Genomic DNA, 16,218 nt, shown 5'->3' with positions numbered 1-16,218 from the left:
TTCTCAAACTATTTCTTCATGCGTGAATGGATGATAACGCCAACTCTACAGACTTAAGAGGCGTTAATGGAATGATCATATTTGGTCAGTGTACAGCATCCAGCCCGACCCTGGGCACAGGGTAGGTGATCACTGTCCACCCTCCCATCAAACAAACACACACTGTTTTTCTGGGACCACACCCCACAGTGGAAGCACAGAAAATCAGAGAATGAGGCAAGAGCATCATGTTGCCCCTTCCTCGCTGGGTGGCCTTGGGCAGGTCCCCCTGCCTGAGCCCAGGGCTTCTCAACTATAAAGGGAATGTAACTGGCCTCTCCTCACAGCACTGTTCTAATAGTTCAAGAGGGAGGGCCTCCTATAGGGCCATGGCAATAGTCATCACAAAGGTCTTAAGGGGATTTCCAGGTTGGTTGCTTCTCTGTCTCCTGTGAGGACAAAATCCTGGAATTAAAAACAGTCCTCTTTGTAGAGGTTCTGGCTTCTCTACCTGGGACACAAGGTACGAGCAGAATCTGAACACAGAATTCTGGCCTGCTCCTGGGCATTGGGCAATCTAAGACAGCAGAAAGAAAAACCTGTACCAGTGATTGTGTGGTCTGAGATGGCTTCAGGCTCCCTAGCTCGAATGCAGGAGAGAAGAGAGGTACACAGAACCTTAAGTCCTTCTATTCTAAAATCCCGAATTTCTGCTCACATATCCTGTCACCTTTACTGCGGCGGAAGCCTCCATCACATGTGTCCAATCTACATGAAGGCTGGTCAGCAATCTCCTGGGCTTCTGAATTGCTTCCTTGTCTTCTCATAGCGACTGATTGGGATTTGAAGAGGGTGGCTTGTCTGCTTAGGGGATGGCTGCTGTTCTCAGCTGAAGGTGGCACAATGTTGGGAAACCCCAAACAGGAACGTCAGGTAGAAAAGGAAAATATAAAAACAGCAGGGATTATCTGCCAAGAGGGACCCCTGCTCCCATGGGAACCTCAAGCCTCCAGCAGTGATCCTCAAAGTGTGGTCTAGGGCCAGCAGCACCAGCAGCACCCGGGAACTTGTCAGACCGCCACATTCTGGGCCACCCGAGATGTACTAAATCAGAAACCCTGGGACTGGAGATTCCCAAATGGCTAAACAAACCAACCACCTATTTTAAAGCGTAAGGTCCTAAGCTCAGGAAGTGCAACTGCAGAAGAACCACGAGTCAGCAGCACCCAGGTCCAGCGGGTGGGATCGAGGCGAGTGGCTGATCGGCTCTCAGCTTGTTTCCCCACTAAAATGCAGATAATACCAGTAGAATCAGCATTCCCGGGGGTAGCAGGAACGCACGTGTGGGCTGGACGTGGCGGTGACTATCTGCTGAGGTCTTTGGCGTTTGCTTAAAAGTCCTAGAGAGCCTCCCTGGACACTCCCAAGCCCTGTAAATCGTCTCCAGTCCCCTGTGTGTGCCCCAGGATGCAAAGACAGCTGACGAATCCTGCCCGCCCCCGCAAGACCCGGAGACGCCACGTCCGGGCAGAGACCAGGTGGGCCTCCCGCTCACTGACCCCTCTTGGGTCGTGGGGTCGCGCTGCGACACCTGGATGCCCGCACCCTGTCCAGGGCTCGCCCCACGTGGACGGCCGCCAGGCCCTCGGCACCCTAACCCGGCGCTGCCTTTGATCCTCACCGCTTCCACCCAGAGGTCCTGGCCCCGCCCAGTCGGAGGTCCTGGCCCCGCCCACCCGTGGGTCCTGGCCCCGCCCGACCGGAAGTCTTGGTCCCGCTCGACCGGAAGTCTTGGCCCGGCCGCGGGAGGTCCCGGCCCCGCCCTGCCGGAAGTCCCCGCCCCGCCCTGCCGGAAGTCCCGGCCGCACCCGGCCGGAGGCGGGAAGAGGCGGGGCAGCGCCGCCCGCGGCGGGAAGGGCCGCTGACGGGGTGGGGTCGCTCGCCTCTCCCCGCCCGGCCTCTCCCCGCCCGGCTCGCGGTCGCGCTCCCGCCTCGGGGTGGCCGCGGGGCCGCGGGCTCGGGCTCCGGCCGCCATGGGCAACAAGCAGACCATCTTCACCGAGGAGCAGCTGGACAACTACCAGGTGAGCCGGCGGTCCGGACCCTGCCCCCCCCCCCCCCCCCCCGCCTCCCGCCAAGGCGTGACCTCGGGCGGGACTTCCAGCCTCAGTTTCCCCAGCCTTGCGTGGAGGGCGGGCGCGCCGCCGGGGGCGAGCCAGCCCTCCCCAGGCAGCTCTGCCGCTCCCGCCGAGCGCGTCCTCGGCGGGCACTGACCGTGGGCTGGAGCGAGGGCCCGCCGCGCAGGAGACGTGGTCTGTGCGGAGCAGGAACCACCGGGGGCCCGCCTGGCTCAGTCGGCCGCGTCCGCTCCCGAATGCAGGCTTAGGTTGGTGTGTTGTCTGTCTGTTGGGGTCTTTCCCTCTGGCCCCAGCATGGAGATGCTTGGAGCAAGGAGGCAGGCCAGGTGCTGGTTCCCCGGGCCCCTCCGCAGCTACACCCTCCCACCTCCCTGCTGGACCACCCCGTCCAGAGCCAGGAGACCGGCTGGAGCGAGATCCACAGCCCGCTGCCCACAGTTTCAGGACGGCGTGCAGGATGAAGACCCTGATGGGTTGGGGGGTTCCTGGTGCAGGATGAAGCCCCACAGCCTGACCCGCGGGCTCCTGCAGCCTCCCACACCCCTCCCCTGCCCTGTGCCCTGCAGCCACCCTGGACTGTCCACAGCTCCCTTGAGGCACCAGGCTCTCTCCTCCCTCCCTTGGTGGGTGCTCTTCCTCGGTGGAGGCCCTACTGGATGCCCCCACCCGACTCCCCTGGGCAGGGGCGCAGGTGGAGTGTGTGCTGTGGGGAGATGAGCACCGCCTGCTGCCTTCACCAGTTTTTATTTTGGTAATGGGCTTGACATGTGAGTCCTGTGATGTGGACAGAGGTGAAGAAAGGCCCCTTTGCCTCAGAAACCCTGGCTGTCAACAGTTGTCAGCTCCACGTGAGGCCCTGGGAAGGCGCCAGAGCCACACTCATGGGCACCTGCTGTGTACCAGGCCCCAGAATGGCTGCCCTCACAGCGGGTGGTTATCACCTGTGTTACAGAAGAGTAGATGGAGGCTGAGGAGCCCATCCCTTCAGGTTAGTTTGGGGGCAGGGCCTGTGTGAGCTGGGTGTCCTGGAGTCCTGCCAGCCAGCCTTCCCAGAGGCCAGCCTTCCCAGCCTGCTCTAGGGGAGGGCCTTAGTGGGCTGCGGAGTGCCAGGAGGGAAGGGGGGCTTTTGCTCTGCAAGGTTCAGAGATGGTGCAGGCTTGGAGGTGGGCACAGCCAAGTTCGTAGACCATGCTCACAAGTGAAGAGTGGCCCCGTGGGGGTGAGAGCCTGGGTTTCCACTCAGACCAGCCTGGCATTGGGTTACGGGTTACCCTTCGGAGCCAGGCCCAGTGTTGGATTGTGATCCTCCTCCAGGGCCAGACAGGCTGGAGAAATGAGAGCTGAAGAGACCTGAGAGCCCCAGCCCCCCTCCCTCTGTCCACTGGCCCCTCGCCAGCCAGTGCCCCAGTTACTGCCACCAACCCCCCTCCCCATCCCCAGGGAACCTGAGAGCCCCAGCACCCCTCCCTCTGCTGTCCAGCCAGCCAGCCCCACGCCAGACAGGGCCCCAGTTATAGACACCCCACCCCCATGCAGGTGCCAGTGACTCTTAAGTGCAGGCTTCTCTCCAGACTCCTCTGCCTTCCTGATCAATCGATCCATCCCCCAAACCCCTCAAACTACAAAACAGGGCCCGGCCTTCCCCAGAACCCACCACTGCAGCTTTGGCCCTGCTCTCTGTTCTCAGGCAGCCCAGGTGCTCAGTTAAGAGCAAGTCCTGTAACTCACCTGTGGACTCCCCTCTTCTCTCCACCTAAGGATCCAAAGCAAGACAGAAATTTGAATGATTACAGACCTTTTCTTTTGCCAACACCACCAAGCTACTCAGAACCCTGAGAACCTTTTAAGGTTCCTGCCATGTTGATCCCCTGTAAGCTACCTCCTTGCGATGAGTCAACAGAGGACAAAGCAAAACGTCAGTTGATGAGCAGGTTCATGGCAGCTTTGTTGGTAATGTTGAAAACCTAGAGGCACGGGCAGCCCAGGGGGCTTAGCAGTTTAGCACCACCTTCAGCCCAGGGTGTGATACTGGAGACCTGGGATCGAGTCCCATGTTGGGCTCCCTGCCTGGAGCCTGCTTCTCCCTCTGCCTGTGTCTCTGCCTCTCTCTCTCCTCTCTGTGTTTCTCATGAATTAAAAAAAAAAAAAAAAGAAAGAAAGAAAACCTAGAGGCAGCTGTTGCATGTGTTCAGAGAGGAGAGAGGTTAGGGTAGGCAGGGCCAATGTCTTCACTGACACCTTCAGTCAGTGAGAGGCTCCACATATGTGGAGGCCTGATTCCTCATACCACCTGCCATATTGAGCACCCACAAGGTGCCAGATCCCGAGATAAGACAGCAGATGCAGTCAGCATACAGTGGTCATGGGTGGGCTCTGTTCCCAATGGACTGTGGTCAAGAATCACAAAGGCCTGAATTGCAGTCAGTCCTGGGCTGCATGTGCAGCTGAGAGCCAGCTAACCACTTCACTGAACCTCAATTTTCTCACCTACAGAATGGGGACAGAATGGGGAGATAACGCCAGTCCCCCTCCCCCCACCATGGCTAATGATGAGGATTGAACAAAATTGGGTAATCAGAGCCCCTGTGGACCAGGCCTGTGATGGTCATGGCCTGGTGGGGGTGTGGTTCTCAGCCTGGGCTGTATAGTGCAGTCACCGGAAGAGCTCTGAAAACTCTGATGCCTGGCTCTACCTCAGGGATTCTGCTTTAATTGACCTGGTCCGTGCTGAAAGAGGGCACAGGAGCTCCCCAGGTGATTCTGCTCTAGAGCTGAGGCCCTCACTTTAGCAGGCATCGGCATCACTGGGAATGGAGGATCTTTTATTTATTTTTTATTTTCTTAAAGATTTATTTATTTATTCATGATAGACACAGAGAGAGAGGCAGAGACACAGGCAGAGGGAGAAGCAGGCTCCATGCCGGGAGCGGGATGCGGGACTTGATCCCGGGACTCCAGGATTGCGCCCTGGGCCAAAGGCAGGCGCCAAACCACTGAGTCACCCAAGGATCTTTAAAGGTGCAGATTCCTGCCCCCTCTCCCCCGAGTTGGTGATTCAGTAGGTTTGGAGTGGGCCCTGAGAATCGGGTCCTGCCGATCCAGGAAGCACACCTTGAAGACCATTGACATAGTTAGGTATAAGTGGTTTTGATAAGGGACCAGGGTCCTGTGAGAAGCTTTTTATCTTTTGCTTGTGGGGCCCTTGGTTTGGGACCCAGACTCTTCCTTCCCAGGGCAAAGGAGAGAGGACAGGCCAGGGGGACAGAGCAGAAGTCAGGCCTCTCCCTGTTCTGGTTATGCTGACACCCCCGCCAGGCTGGTGGGGAAAGCCCTGGCCCTTCTCACTATCTCCTACAGGCCACAGAACCAGCCTGGGGGCTGAGGGAGGTCTGCCCCTGGGGCCTGCTCCAGGTATCTAGGTCTTTAGATAATCAGTCCACACAGCTGAGTCTTAAGCCTGCAGGGTATCCATGCTTGGTGGGGAGGGAGCAGAGGAGCTATGGCCTAAAGCCAAGCCCCACCCTCCAGGTGGGTGGGCAGCATAAGGGTAGTCTACCTTTTGGGTAGTAGCTTGTGGCCCAGAAGGTCACACTGACTATGTGGAGCCTACCAGCCCCCCTCAGCTCTACTGTAGGCACCCAGTGGGTCCCTGGATGTTTGCCCAGTCACCTGTGCCCAGTCACTTGCCCAGTCCAAGCTGCTCCAGTGCCTAGTGGCTTTAGGTCTCATCCTGGGCAGGCCTGGCTGGCTGCAAGGCTGGACTGCATCCGTGAGCCCCTCGTTGGAGCCAGCTCTGGTCAGCACGCTGCCCCAGGAGGCTCTGGGCTCAACAGAGCCTAAGTGCTGCGTTCCTTCGTGGGGCAACAGCTGGCAAAGGTAGAGGGGCCAGGGAGCAGGGATAGGCACAAAGGCCTTTTGCTGGGATCTTTTCACCTCCATACTTACCATCGTGGCCTGGAATAGTGGCCATCATCACCAGGCAGGCCATCCAGACAAAGGCAGGACACCAGAAATGAGTCCATGAACGGGCAACCTTAGGATCTGAGAGCTGCCCCCACCCTGGGAAATGCCTGCCCGAGGGTCCCTGGAAGCCTCTGCCCTTGCATCTGTCCAGATGCCAGCAGTTCCTCCCTGCCCACCTGCCTCCTTGATCCTACTTTCCCACACTCTTTCCCACACTCCTAGCCTCCACTGTCTCCCATGTGACCTCATCTATTCCTGCAGCTTCAGATGCCAGATAGATGCTGTAGCTTGTCCAGCCTGTGTACCTGGAATCCTCTGTCTCTGCACATGAGCAGCTGCCCACAGCCACGCACACACAGTGCCATGGGGCTATAGTGTGGATGGCGCACCCCTGTGGCCCTTACACCTGACTTGTCTCGCAGCCCCTCTCTCTGCTGTCCCACAGGGCAGTCCGCAAATCAGTGGCTTCCACCTCTGACCATTCTATTTGCCTGTGAATGAGCTCCCTCAAGGAGCTTCACAGTCCCCCACCCCATGCACATGGTTCCTGGGCCAGGTCAAGAGCTTCAGGAGGCCGCTTCCAGGGCCCTTTGGGCCAGGGACTGGGTAGGGCAGGGGTTGGGGCAGGCCAGTGAGGGGCAATAGTGAGTCTTTTGCCCCAGGGCCTTCCTGTGAGATCCTGAGGGGAAAAGGAGCCTGGGACTTGCAAGGGACTGTGTGTGTGTGTTTTCCCTTTGCAGGACTGCACCTTCTTCAATAAGAAGGATATCCTCAAGTAAGTGGCTTCTCGGTCATCCTTCGGAGCTGGGGCGGGGGCTGGGGACCTCGCAGGTCTGGCTCTGCTGGCTGGAGGTGTGGACGACCATCAGCCAGGCGGCCGTGAACTCGAGAGCTCCCCACCCGCCTGAGCCCACATCCTTCTGCCAGGAATCGAGCATCTCTGAACTGTGCGCCAGGCTCCAGGCTCCGTGGTGGGTGGTTTCAGGCACCTTTTCATTTTATCCTCACTGTAACCATGTAACAGGAGAATCCTTTTATCCCCACTTTGCGGATGAGGCTAGCAAATGTCCAGTCACTTAGCCAGGACCCAAAGATCTGGCCCATGGCTCCAACTCTGATGTCTTCCTGCTCCTGGGAGATCCAGAAGTCCAGGCCCTGGCCTGTATGCCCATAGCACTCGTGAGCTGCCCACGGGCTCTTCCCTTTCCAGGACAACCCCATTCTTTGGCTTTGATGCGAGAGATGAGGAGGGGCTGGCAACTTAGGGCCCCAGGATCAGATAGCACGACCCACAGAATGCCAGGAAACCTGGCCCCAGGAGCCTTGCAGGCCCTGGGCCTGAGTTACCAGGTGGCATTAAAAACTGGCAAGGTCACAGGACTACTTGCTTTCCCTGGAGGTCTTAGGGCAGGCTGGGGTAGAGCCAGTAACAGCTTCCCAAGCAAGCTGTGCTGTGTCACTGTCCTGACCACTGTGCTCAGATGGCAGTGTCCCTTGGCCTTTCTCTGCCCAGGCTGCTCTTCAACCTGTTGCTTGGGTAGATAGGAACACCCACTTTCACCACCATGGAGAGGCAGGGTGAGGGGACAGGCCCCAAACTGTGGCTGCCTCCCACAGCCCTGACCTACCCAACTCTGAACCCTTTAGCACCCCAGCCTCTGTAGCTCAGCCCAGAGCCCGAAGTAGACCTGGATTTCAAATGGGGAGAAAGCACCCCACCTAGCAGCTGGATGTCCCCCTAATTCCCTGCTGCATACTCTGGTTCATTTGGGGCTCTGCCACAGTGTTAATGCTCACTGGGGACCCAAGGGGCCAGGCCTGGTGCTGCCTCTGCAGAGTGCTGGTGTTGAGAGGAAGATGGTTGTAGCAGCTGCTGGGGAGGACCGTGGAGATAGCAGTGTTCCCTGGAGCTGTCTCCTGCCCCAGCCCCTGTGGCTGGGAGGCCCTGGGTGCAACACAGGCTACCTGGGGTCATGGGGCCTCTCCGTGCACCCTCAGGAAGGGTGGTGAGACCAGGCAGTGCGTGGGATAATTGTCTCTGGAGGAACCACGATAGCTCTGTTACCAGTTTGGCGCTTTCACTTTTGTCCAGCTTTCTCTCTAGGCCCCAGCAAGGGCCAGGAGGACTTAACCAGGAACTGACCACCCCTGCTGAGTGAGCCCTCTCCACTGTTCACATCTCAAGTCCAGGCAGGGCAAGGAGAGGGCCAGCAGCAGAGCCAGGCCCCAGACGCAGGGCCCTCCTCCCCCTTACCCCCAGCCCACCATTGCTGGTGAGCTGCACCCTGAGCATTCACCAGATGGCGGGATGAAACCTGAGCAGCAGGTTCCTTGCAGCCCTGGGTCATTGATAACTATCGAACTATCGGGCAGGCCTCTTCGGCCACCCTGCCCCCGTCTCAGTGGATCCAGTTGTGGTCAGGGTACAGCTTTTCCACCCCTAACACTGGGCCCCCTCATCCCCTCTGATTTACCCCTCTTCCTTCCTGTGGGTATGCTTGACTCCCCTCTGCCCACAGGGAGCCTATGCTCCCCAGTGAGTCCTTGCCCCTCAGGGCACCCAGTGGTGCTTGCCTGGGTGTTAATTTATCATGCTTTAGTTTTCCCACCATTTTCAGAATTTGTGTTGTTTTAATTACTTATAATTTTTTTTACGTCTTATGTGATACATGATGACTCCAGAAAAATTCTAAAATAAAGCCAATCAAGAGAAGACAAAGTGTTACCCCTAATCCTGCTCCTCACAGAGAATAACCATTAACCCTTCTGTGTATTGAACCTTGTGGTATGTATCAGTCCAGTATTTTTCCTTTGAGAGTGTGTATCAAAATTTTGTATCATGTTGTTTTATAATTTACTTAAAATTACTCTTCCTGGGCAGCCCCGGTGGCGCAGTGGTTTAGCGCCGCCTGCAGCCCAGGGCGTGATCCTGGAGTCCCGGGACCGAGTCCCACGTCGGGCTCTCTGCATGGAGCCTGCTTCTCCCTCTGCCTGTGTCTCTGCCTCTCTCTCTCTCCCTCTGCATCTCTATGAATAAATAAATCTAAAAAAAAAAAAAAAAGAATTAAAAAAAATTACTCTTCCTTAGGCAAAATGGAAAAATAGGTAAGAAAAGAAATGACCTGGCCATGTTATCAATTCATTTAGTTGGACACGTAGATTTTCTGCACATCACCATTATAGTTAGCGCTGCAGTGAATGGCCTCATGGCACCACGACTATAACTCACACCTCAGATTATTTCTTTGAGATAAATTTCCAACAGGTTTCTGGATTAAAAGGTATAGGCACTTTTTAAGTCTTTTGATTTTTACTGCTGATCCGCCATTCCAGCCCTGTGCCCATGCCGCCAGCCACCTCCAAACCCCCCGGCACACTGGCTGTCTGTATCTTTGTCTCTTGCCCCCCAGTCATTCACTTTCCCAAGGTCCTCTCACTCGGCAGGGCAGAGATGTGCCGTACATAAGTGGAGCCCCGTCGGGGAGTTGCTGTAAGAGGGGTCTCTGGTCCCCTCCCCAGTCCAGGGGTTGGTTGCCTTGGGCAGATCCAGATTCTTCATCCAGGGCTTTCATTTGTAGGTTTGGGCAACTATAAAATCTATATTTTAGTTAAACTTAGTTATTGTTAACGTGCACGCTTGTCCTAAATGTGGACCACCAGTCTGTGACTTCCAGAAGAATCCAAGTGTCTGTGATTTCAAGTGCTGTTTGCTATGGACTGTCTTCCCTCACACTGGGCATCCCTGGGCTGTGGGGTGACCTGCTGTTCTTCAAACTGTTTTCGCATCCCAGAGGCCGATACTCCCCAGACATCCATCCTTCAGGGCCATCCCCACCCTCCTGCATTTATTCTGCCCCACAGACCTGTGAACATGTCACATGTTCTCGTAAGTTCTCAAATCATTCCATTGCAGATTGTGGTTAAGATTGTATTCATTTGGGCAGCCCAGGTGGCTCAGCGGTTTAGTGCTGCCTGCAGCCCAGGGCATGATCCCAGAGACCTGGGATCGAGGCCCACGTCAGGCTCCCTGCATGGAGCCTGCTTCTCCCTCTACCTGTGTCTCTGCTTCTGTGTGTGTGTGTGTGTGTGTGTGTGTGTGTGTGTGTATGTATGTGTATGTGTGTCTCATGAATAAATAAATAAAACCTTAAAAAAAAAAGATTGTATTCATTTTGCAGGACAATGAAGAAATGGTTGTCATGATTATAAGATTCTGCCTAAATATGTTATATCTTCTACACACTTTGTATTTATCTTATACTTTGTTTTTCTGGGGGATTTTGGTGTGTTTTTTTCCTATTGTGAATTAGGTCTTTTATATATATCTTATTTTTGGTTTTTAAAGATTTTATTTATTCATGAGACACAGAGAGGGAAGCAGAGACATAGGCAGAGGAAGAAGCAGGCTCCCTTGCAGGGAGTCCGATGCGGGACTCCATCCCAGGACCCCAGAATCATGACCGGAGCCAAAGGCAGATGCTAAACTGCTGAGCCACCCGGGCGTCCCTGTATCTTTTTTTATTTTTATTTTTGCAAGATTCTATTTATTTATTCATGAGAGACAGAGAGAGAGAGAGGCAGAGACACAGGCAGAGGGACAGATTTTTCCTCAACACCAAAAGCAAGAGCAAAGAAAGTCCTTGTGCCCCTGGGGGAGAGTCCTGCTTGGTCCTGTCACCCAATACCTGCTCACTGGCAGGGGACAGGCTTTGGGTTTTTTCCCTCCAGCTCTGTGTATCTAAGCCATGGAACTTCCTTGTGGTTTCAGGACTTTTGGGAATTTGTGACTGGGGGAGTGGGCTCGTGGCTTTGGGCTCTGCCTTAGGTTCAGCCCTCACCCCACTACTCTGGTTTGCTGGGACAGGCTCCTAACCGTCGAAGCCTTGGTTTCCATACCTGAGAAATGGAGAGACTTAACACCCACCTGTTGGGGTGGTTTGGAGATTGAGTAATCCACATGGGGGATTGTTGCAGAGCCCGGCACAGAGGGAGCACTTGCTCAGTGGGGCTGATGTTACCTGTGGGAGCCCAGCGAGTGCTTATATGCTCTGCTGGAGAGGGCTGGGTGGCTGTGCTGCCGGACCTGCTCCGGGGGGATCTTGAAGTGTGTCCTGGCTTTGGGGTAGCAGGGCAGGTGGGGCCACTTCAGTCCCATCCCCAGCAGTCTTGGACCTCACCTTGAGCAGGGTCCCCCCCTGGGCCCCTGGCAGCTTGTCCCCTTGTCTGGCAGCATGTCATGGACATGGCTTCATTGGAACTATGCTGTTTTTGGGGCTAAAGTTGGGGGCTGTTCTCTAGGATGTTAGGGGTGTGGATAGGGCAGGAGAGGACTGAATCATCAGGGAGGGACCTCCACCTTAGCCAGGGTCAGGTGGCCTCACACCTTTGAAGTTCTGTGCAGTGTGCAGGTGGACTTGTGTTCTGAGTGGCGGGCTGCCCAGCGAGGTGGGAGGAGCTAGGGACCTGGCCCGGGGTCCGGGTTGGTTCACACTAGCCTGTGGATATGAGTGGCAGCTTCCAGAGACCCAACCCTCAGAGCCTGACTTGGGGACGGGCCAGCACTGGGCCTGGGCTTCAGCAGCTTTAGGCCTGGGGCAGAGTGGTGAAGAATCCTTGCTCTGGATCTCCAGACCTTCATTCCAGCTGTGGGCCCTGGTCTCTGAAGTTGTGTGGTCCTAGACAAATGGCTCTTAACCTCCCTGGGCTGGGGCCATAGTGCATCTGGGTGCAGGTGGGGCAGCCTTGGCCGCTGGGGCTCGGGGGGAGCACCCCCTCCAGCTCTTCCCCTCTGTCTCCCTTGTAGGCTCCATGCACGGTTCTATGAGCTGGCTCCCAACCTCGTCCCGATGGACTACCGGAAGAGCCCCATCGTCCACGTGCCCATGAGCCTCATCATCCAGATGCCGGAGCTCCGGGTACGAGAGAGGCCAGTGCTGCTGGGCAGGTGGGCTGGAGGTACAACAGAGGCCCCCAGACCTGGGTTGAGGCCGGATCTACCCTTCGTGGCTGTGTGGGCCCAAAAGGGTCACTGAACTCTGTACCTGTTTCCTCCCCTGTGCTCTAAACACAGGAGTTCCATATGTGGGGCCATAGGGTGCCATGCTCACTGCTGCCCCCTTGTGAGATGGACAGTTGGCTCCATGTGGCAGGACTTGTGTCTGGTTTTTTTTCCCTTAAGTTTTTATGTATTTACTTAAGAGGGAGAGGTGGAAGCCAACAAGGTGCACAGAGCCCTGTAGGGCTCGGCCTGAGATCATGGATCACGGACAGGGCCAAGACCAAGAGTCCCACACTCCACTGACTGAGCCCCCAGGCGCCCCCTTACGTCTGCTTTTTTGGATAATTCTGTGTCCTCTTCTGGCTTTGGCCTCTCACAGCAGGTCATCCGCACCCTCCCTTCTCAGCCCAGAATACACACAGGCACATGGGGTCAGCAAGTGTGGGTGGTGTGGGCTGAGATTCTGTTTTCCAGCAAGCTCCCAGGCAAGGCCGATCCTGCTGGACCTCAGACCACACATGTATCTGACACAAAAGTTTCATTTTGTGTATTTTTTGGTGGTCAAGTGCTTTCCGGCAGTAGGGGAGGTTGGCCATGGGGGCAGGACTCTACACTGCTGTGGGACTTTGCCACTAGCCCCTTGCTAGGCCTTGGATGTGTGACTCTGGGGTCACAGCACCATGTGGCATCCTCTCTGGCCTGTGTCCTGGCTGTGACCTCAGTCCCGAGGGACAGTGAGGCCCAGGCTTGCCCCTGGGCAGGTGTCCACTCTGCCTAGAGAAGCCTGCGCCCTGGCTCAGAGGATCACTGCAGGGGCAGGGGCACTGGCAGTAGCCACGCAGGCACAGAGTGGGAGTGGCCAAGCCCAGTTGGGGTGGGGGACTCTAAAGAAGAGCCCCGAGAGACCTGGGATCAGAGGGAGGATCCCTGGGGCTAGAGGCCCTGAGCGGTCTGGTGATGGCCCGGGTTCTGACTGCCCCTCCGAGTCCTGTTGCTTATCCCGGCCCTTTCTCCGAGCCTCAGGGGCCCCACCTCTGCCTCCCGTAACCCTGTCCCCTGCCTGTGCCCTGGGCCACCTCTTCTCTTCCATCCACGTCGAGGCAGGTACTCCTGTGCACCCCTCTGAGCAGTGGTGGGGGGTGCCCCTGCTTGACATGAGGCATTGCCTGCTGTGAGTGCACCTCAGCCTGGCTTTGCACCCCCACCTGTCATACTTTATCCAGCCCCTGGCACACCAGCCCAGCAGGCCCATTTGTCATCCCCACTTTGCAGATGGGGATGTGGGGGCTCAGAGGGGTTAGGTCACTTGTCCAAGGCCACACACATCGTTGCTGTCTTTCTTGAGTCCGCTCAGTCCCCATGTACCCATGTGATGCTGGTTGTTTCCTGCAGGAGAACCCCTTCAAGGAAAGGATCGTAGAGGCTTTTTCTGAGGATGGCGAGGGGAACCTTACCTTCAATGACTTTGTGGACATGTTCTCCGTGCTGTGTGAGTCAGCACCCCGAGAGCTCAAGGCAAACTATGCCTTCAAGATCTACGGTATGGGCCTAGAGGACTGCATACCTGTGGGTGGCAGCATGTAGGGGTGCAGGGGCCTTGGAGCAAGGGGGGGCCACGTGGACACCACAGGTAGGGGCAGCTGTGCCCAGTGGATGGAACAGTAGGGAGGTGCCGGGTTTCATGAGGAGGTCACAGGACAGGCTGTGAGGAGCCAGCTAGGGAACGTGGACCAGGTGCTGGGGCTCCAGGGCGCCACAGGATTGCAGGTGGACAGTTCTGGATTCTGAGGTGTGAGCCAGAGGTAGGGGGCTGGGGAGGGGCCTCTGCCAGGCAGCAGGCTCCCAGTGCCACGGTCATGCTGACCACCAGAGGGCACTGGGCTCCAGAGGATGGACCTTCATGGACTGTCTACCCTCCTGAGGTGGAGTTCCAGGGAGGGCTGGGTCCCTGCTAGCAGAGGAGCCCCGACAGGCCTGTCCCAGCACCTGTGGCCACCCTGTGGCTCCGGAGCCTCTCATGCTTTCTCCTCTTGTAGCCACTGTGCCCACATCAGAGGCCTGGTCTGGGTGCACCAAGCCTCAGACTTGGACTTGCAAGCGTCTCAGGCTAGGTTCATACCTGCAGCCATGGCGGAGGTGTCATGGGATCATGCCGACCCCAGAGGCACTCACGGGCCAATATGGAGGTACCTGTCAAGGGGCTGGGCTCTGGGTCCTGGTCCTGACCAGGGATGTCCCTTTAGGTCACATGCCCCTTGCAGGACCTGTTTCTTCATCTGTGTATGGTAGGGACTCTCCCTGGACCTACCACTTAGCTTGTGTAGGCGGGGCCATGAGGCAGAGCGTGTGACATGCCTGCTAGTGGGCACGCTCTTCATCACTGCCCTTCTCGTCAGGGTGTGGCTAGTGGCAGAGGCCCAGGAGCGGGGAGCCCTAAGGCTTAGAAAGCCCCCTGGGGGTGCCAATGGGAATTTGCTGGATAGACAAGTGGGAGGGGCACTCTGGGTAGAGGAGGGGGCCAAGATCCAGAAGCTGAGCTGAAAATGAGGGGAGGGTGTAGTCACTGCTGCAAGCCGTGCGGCCGTGCTTTGGGCAGTGGTGGTGCCTTCTGCCAAGTGTGCCCAGGGGCCAGCCCTCCCTCCAAGGGGCTTCTGAGTCTTCTGACCATGACCAGCCTGCTGGGGGGCCTGCGGGAGGCCCTGTGGTGCAGTGTAAAGAACGTGGTTGGGCAGGGGTGCTTAGTGGCAACAGGCCCAGGCAGTATCCTGCCTCCCCCTCCAAGCAGCTCTCTGAGCTTGATTTAGTCGCTGGCCTTCCTGGGCCTTGCTTCCCTCTGCTCCTGAGGGCACATGGGGCGTACTGCAGGTGTGGCAGGAGGCCTGGTGGCCCAAGCCTCAGACTTGGACTTGCAAGCGTCTCAGGCTAGGTTCATACCTGCAGCCATGGCGGAGGTGTCATGGGATCATGAGTGTTGGCCTGTGGGTTGTGGTAGTCAGCCGGGGCCTGGGCACAGGGTGGCATGTTGGGGGCCCGGCCTGAGCACCCCCACCTACCTGCCCGCAGACTTCAACACAGACAACTTCATCTGCAAGGAGGACTTGGAGCGCACACTGGCGCGGCTCACTAAGTCGGAGCTAGATGAGGACGAGGTGGTGCTTGTGTGTGACAAGGTCATTGAGGAGGCGGACCTGGATGGGGACGGCAAGCTGGGCTTCGCTGACTTTGAGGACATGATCGCCAAGGCCCCTGACTTCCTCAGGTGCGGCCCCTGGGGACGACTGGCCCCCCCTTGGAGTTAGTCAGCCGTGTCCTCCTAAGGGACCGGTCGACACTGGGCTGGGGTTCAGTGAGCTTTCTACTGAGGGCCCTTCCTCTTTTTCCAGCACCTTCCACATCCGGATCTGAGGACACCACCAGGGCATGAGGGCCCCAAAGCCGACCACCTGGCTCTGTTGTCTACGCAAGTGTGACCTCCATGCTGCCCAGAAAGAGGCTGCAGCCTCTGGGGTTGTACCCACCAACATTTCCTTGGCCCTTTGAGCAAAAAATCCTTAACCAGGGAAGGGGGATGTGGGGAGCAGGGCCCCTCCCAGGCCCTCCATCTGTGCCCCTGAGCCCCCAGACCCCGGTCCTCTCCCTGTCAGGAAGGGCCCCACTGGGAGGAAAGGCAGAGACATTATGGGGCAGGGGACACAGATGTGTCCTGAGTGCTGGGCAGGCGTCCCGGGTTGCCCAGGGCAAAGTGAAAAGGGAAAGAGGACAAGATTTTATGAGCTATGCAGTCTTCCAAAACCCACAGCTGGGCTGCACCCCAACCCCCCCAATGTGAAGCTGGGAGGATGGTGGGCCCAGGGCTCTGCTCTGTCCCTGGCTCTGAGCCCTGGGCACCCCACCCCCTGCTCTCCTGAGATGTGGAATTTTCACTGGTGCATCCTACCCACACATATGTGAATTCCCAGTAGTAAAGCACTTTGATGTCCCCGTGGTCTGCCTGCTGACACTAGGATACACTCAAAGGTCCCTTTCTCCTTGAAATCCCACCAGTAGTTAGTCCCCTCGGGGTCAAGCATCACCTTTCTGCTTTGGGCACTAACGTTTATTTCAATGCTTGTACTTTGGAGAGGGAGACACATTGGTGCC

The 16,218-nt window shown here is 57.1% G+C and overlaps 1 protein-coding gene across 5 annotated transcripts; it reads left to right on the top strand.

Annotated features, from left to right (window-relative positions):
- The first annotated feature begins 1,849 nt into the window (after nt 1-1,849).
- On the top strand, nt 1,850-16,057 carry CIB2 (calcium and integrin binding family member 2). Of its 5 annotated transcripts, none has more exons than XM_025437258.3 (6): nt 1,850-2,063; nt 6,821-6,855; nt 11,884-11,995; nt 13,471-13,567; nt 15,142-15,337; nt 15,462-16,057. In XM_025437258.3, the coding sequence occupies exons 1-6, from the start codon at nt 2,013-2,015 to the stop codon at nt 15,481-15,483; spliced, it is 513 nt and encodes a 170-aa protein (XP_025293043.1). In that variant the 5' UTR covers nt 1,850-2,012; the 3' UTR covers nt 15,484-16,057. The 5 variants fall into 5 exon arrangements, with proteins under 5 accessions (XP_025293043.1, XP_025293042.1, XP_025293045.1 ...); XM_025437257.3 differs by having other exon boundaries at nt 1,857-2,063; nt 13,471-13,618; XM_025437260.3 differs by lacking the exon at nt 6,821-6,855 and having other exon boundaries at nt 1,863-2,063; nt 13,471-13,618.
- Nucleotides 16,058-16,218: the final 161 nt, after the last annotated feature.

Source organism: Canis lupus, chromosome 3, assembly GCF_003254725.2.
Source record: "Canis lupus dingo isolate Sandy chromosome 3, ASM325472v2, whole genome shotgun sequence".
In the NCBI taxonomy this organism is placed as follows: Eukaryota; Metazoa; Chordata; class Mammalia; order Carnivora; family Canidae; genus Canis; species Canis lupus.
The sequence above is the reverse complement of the archived record's forward strand: the minus strand, read 5'-3'. Positions and strand labels throughout refer to the sequence as shown.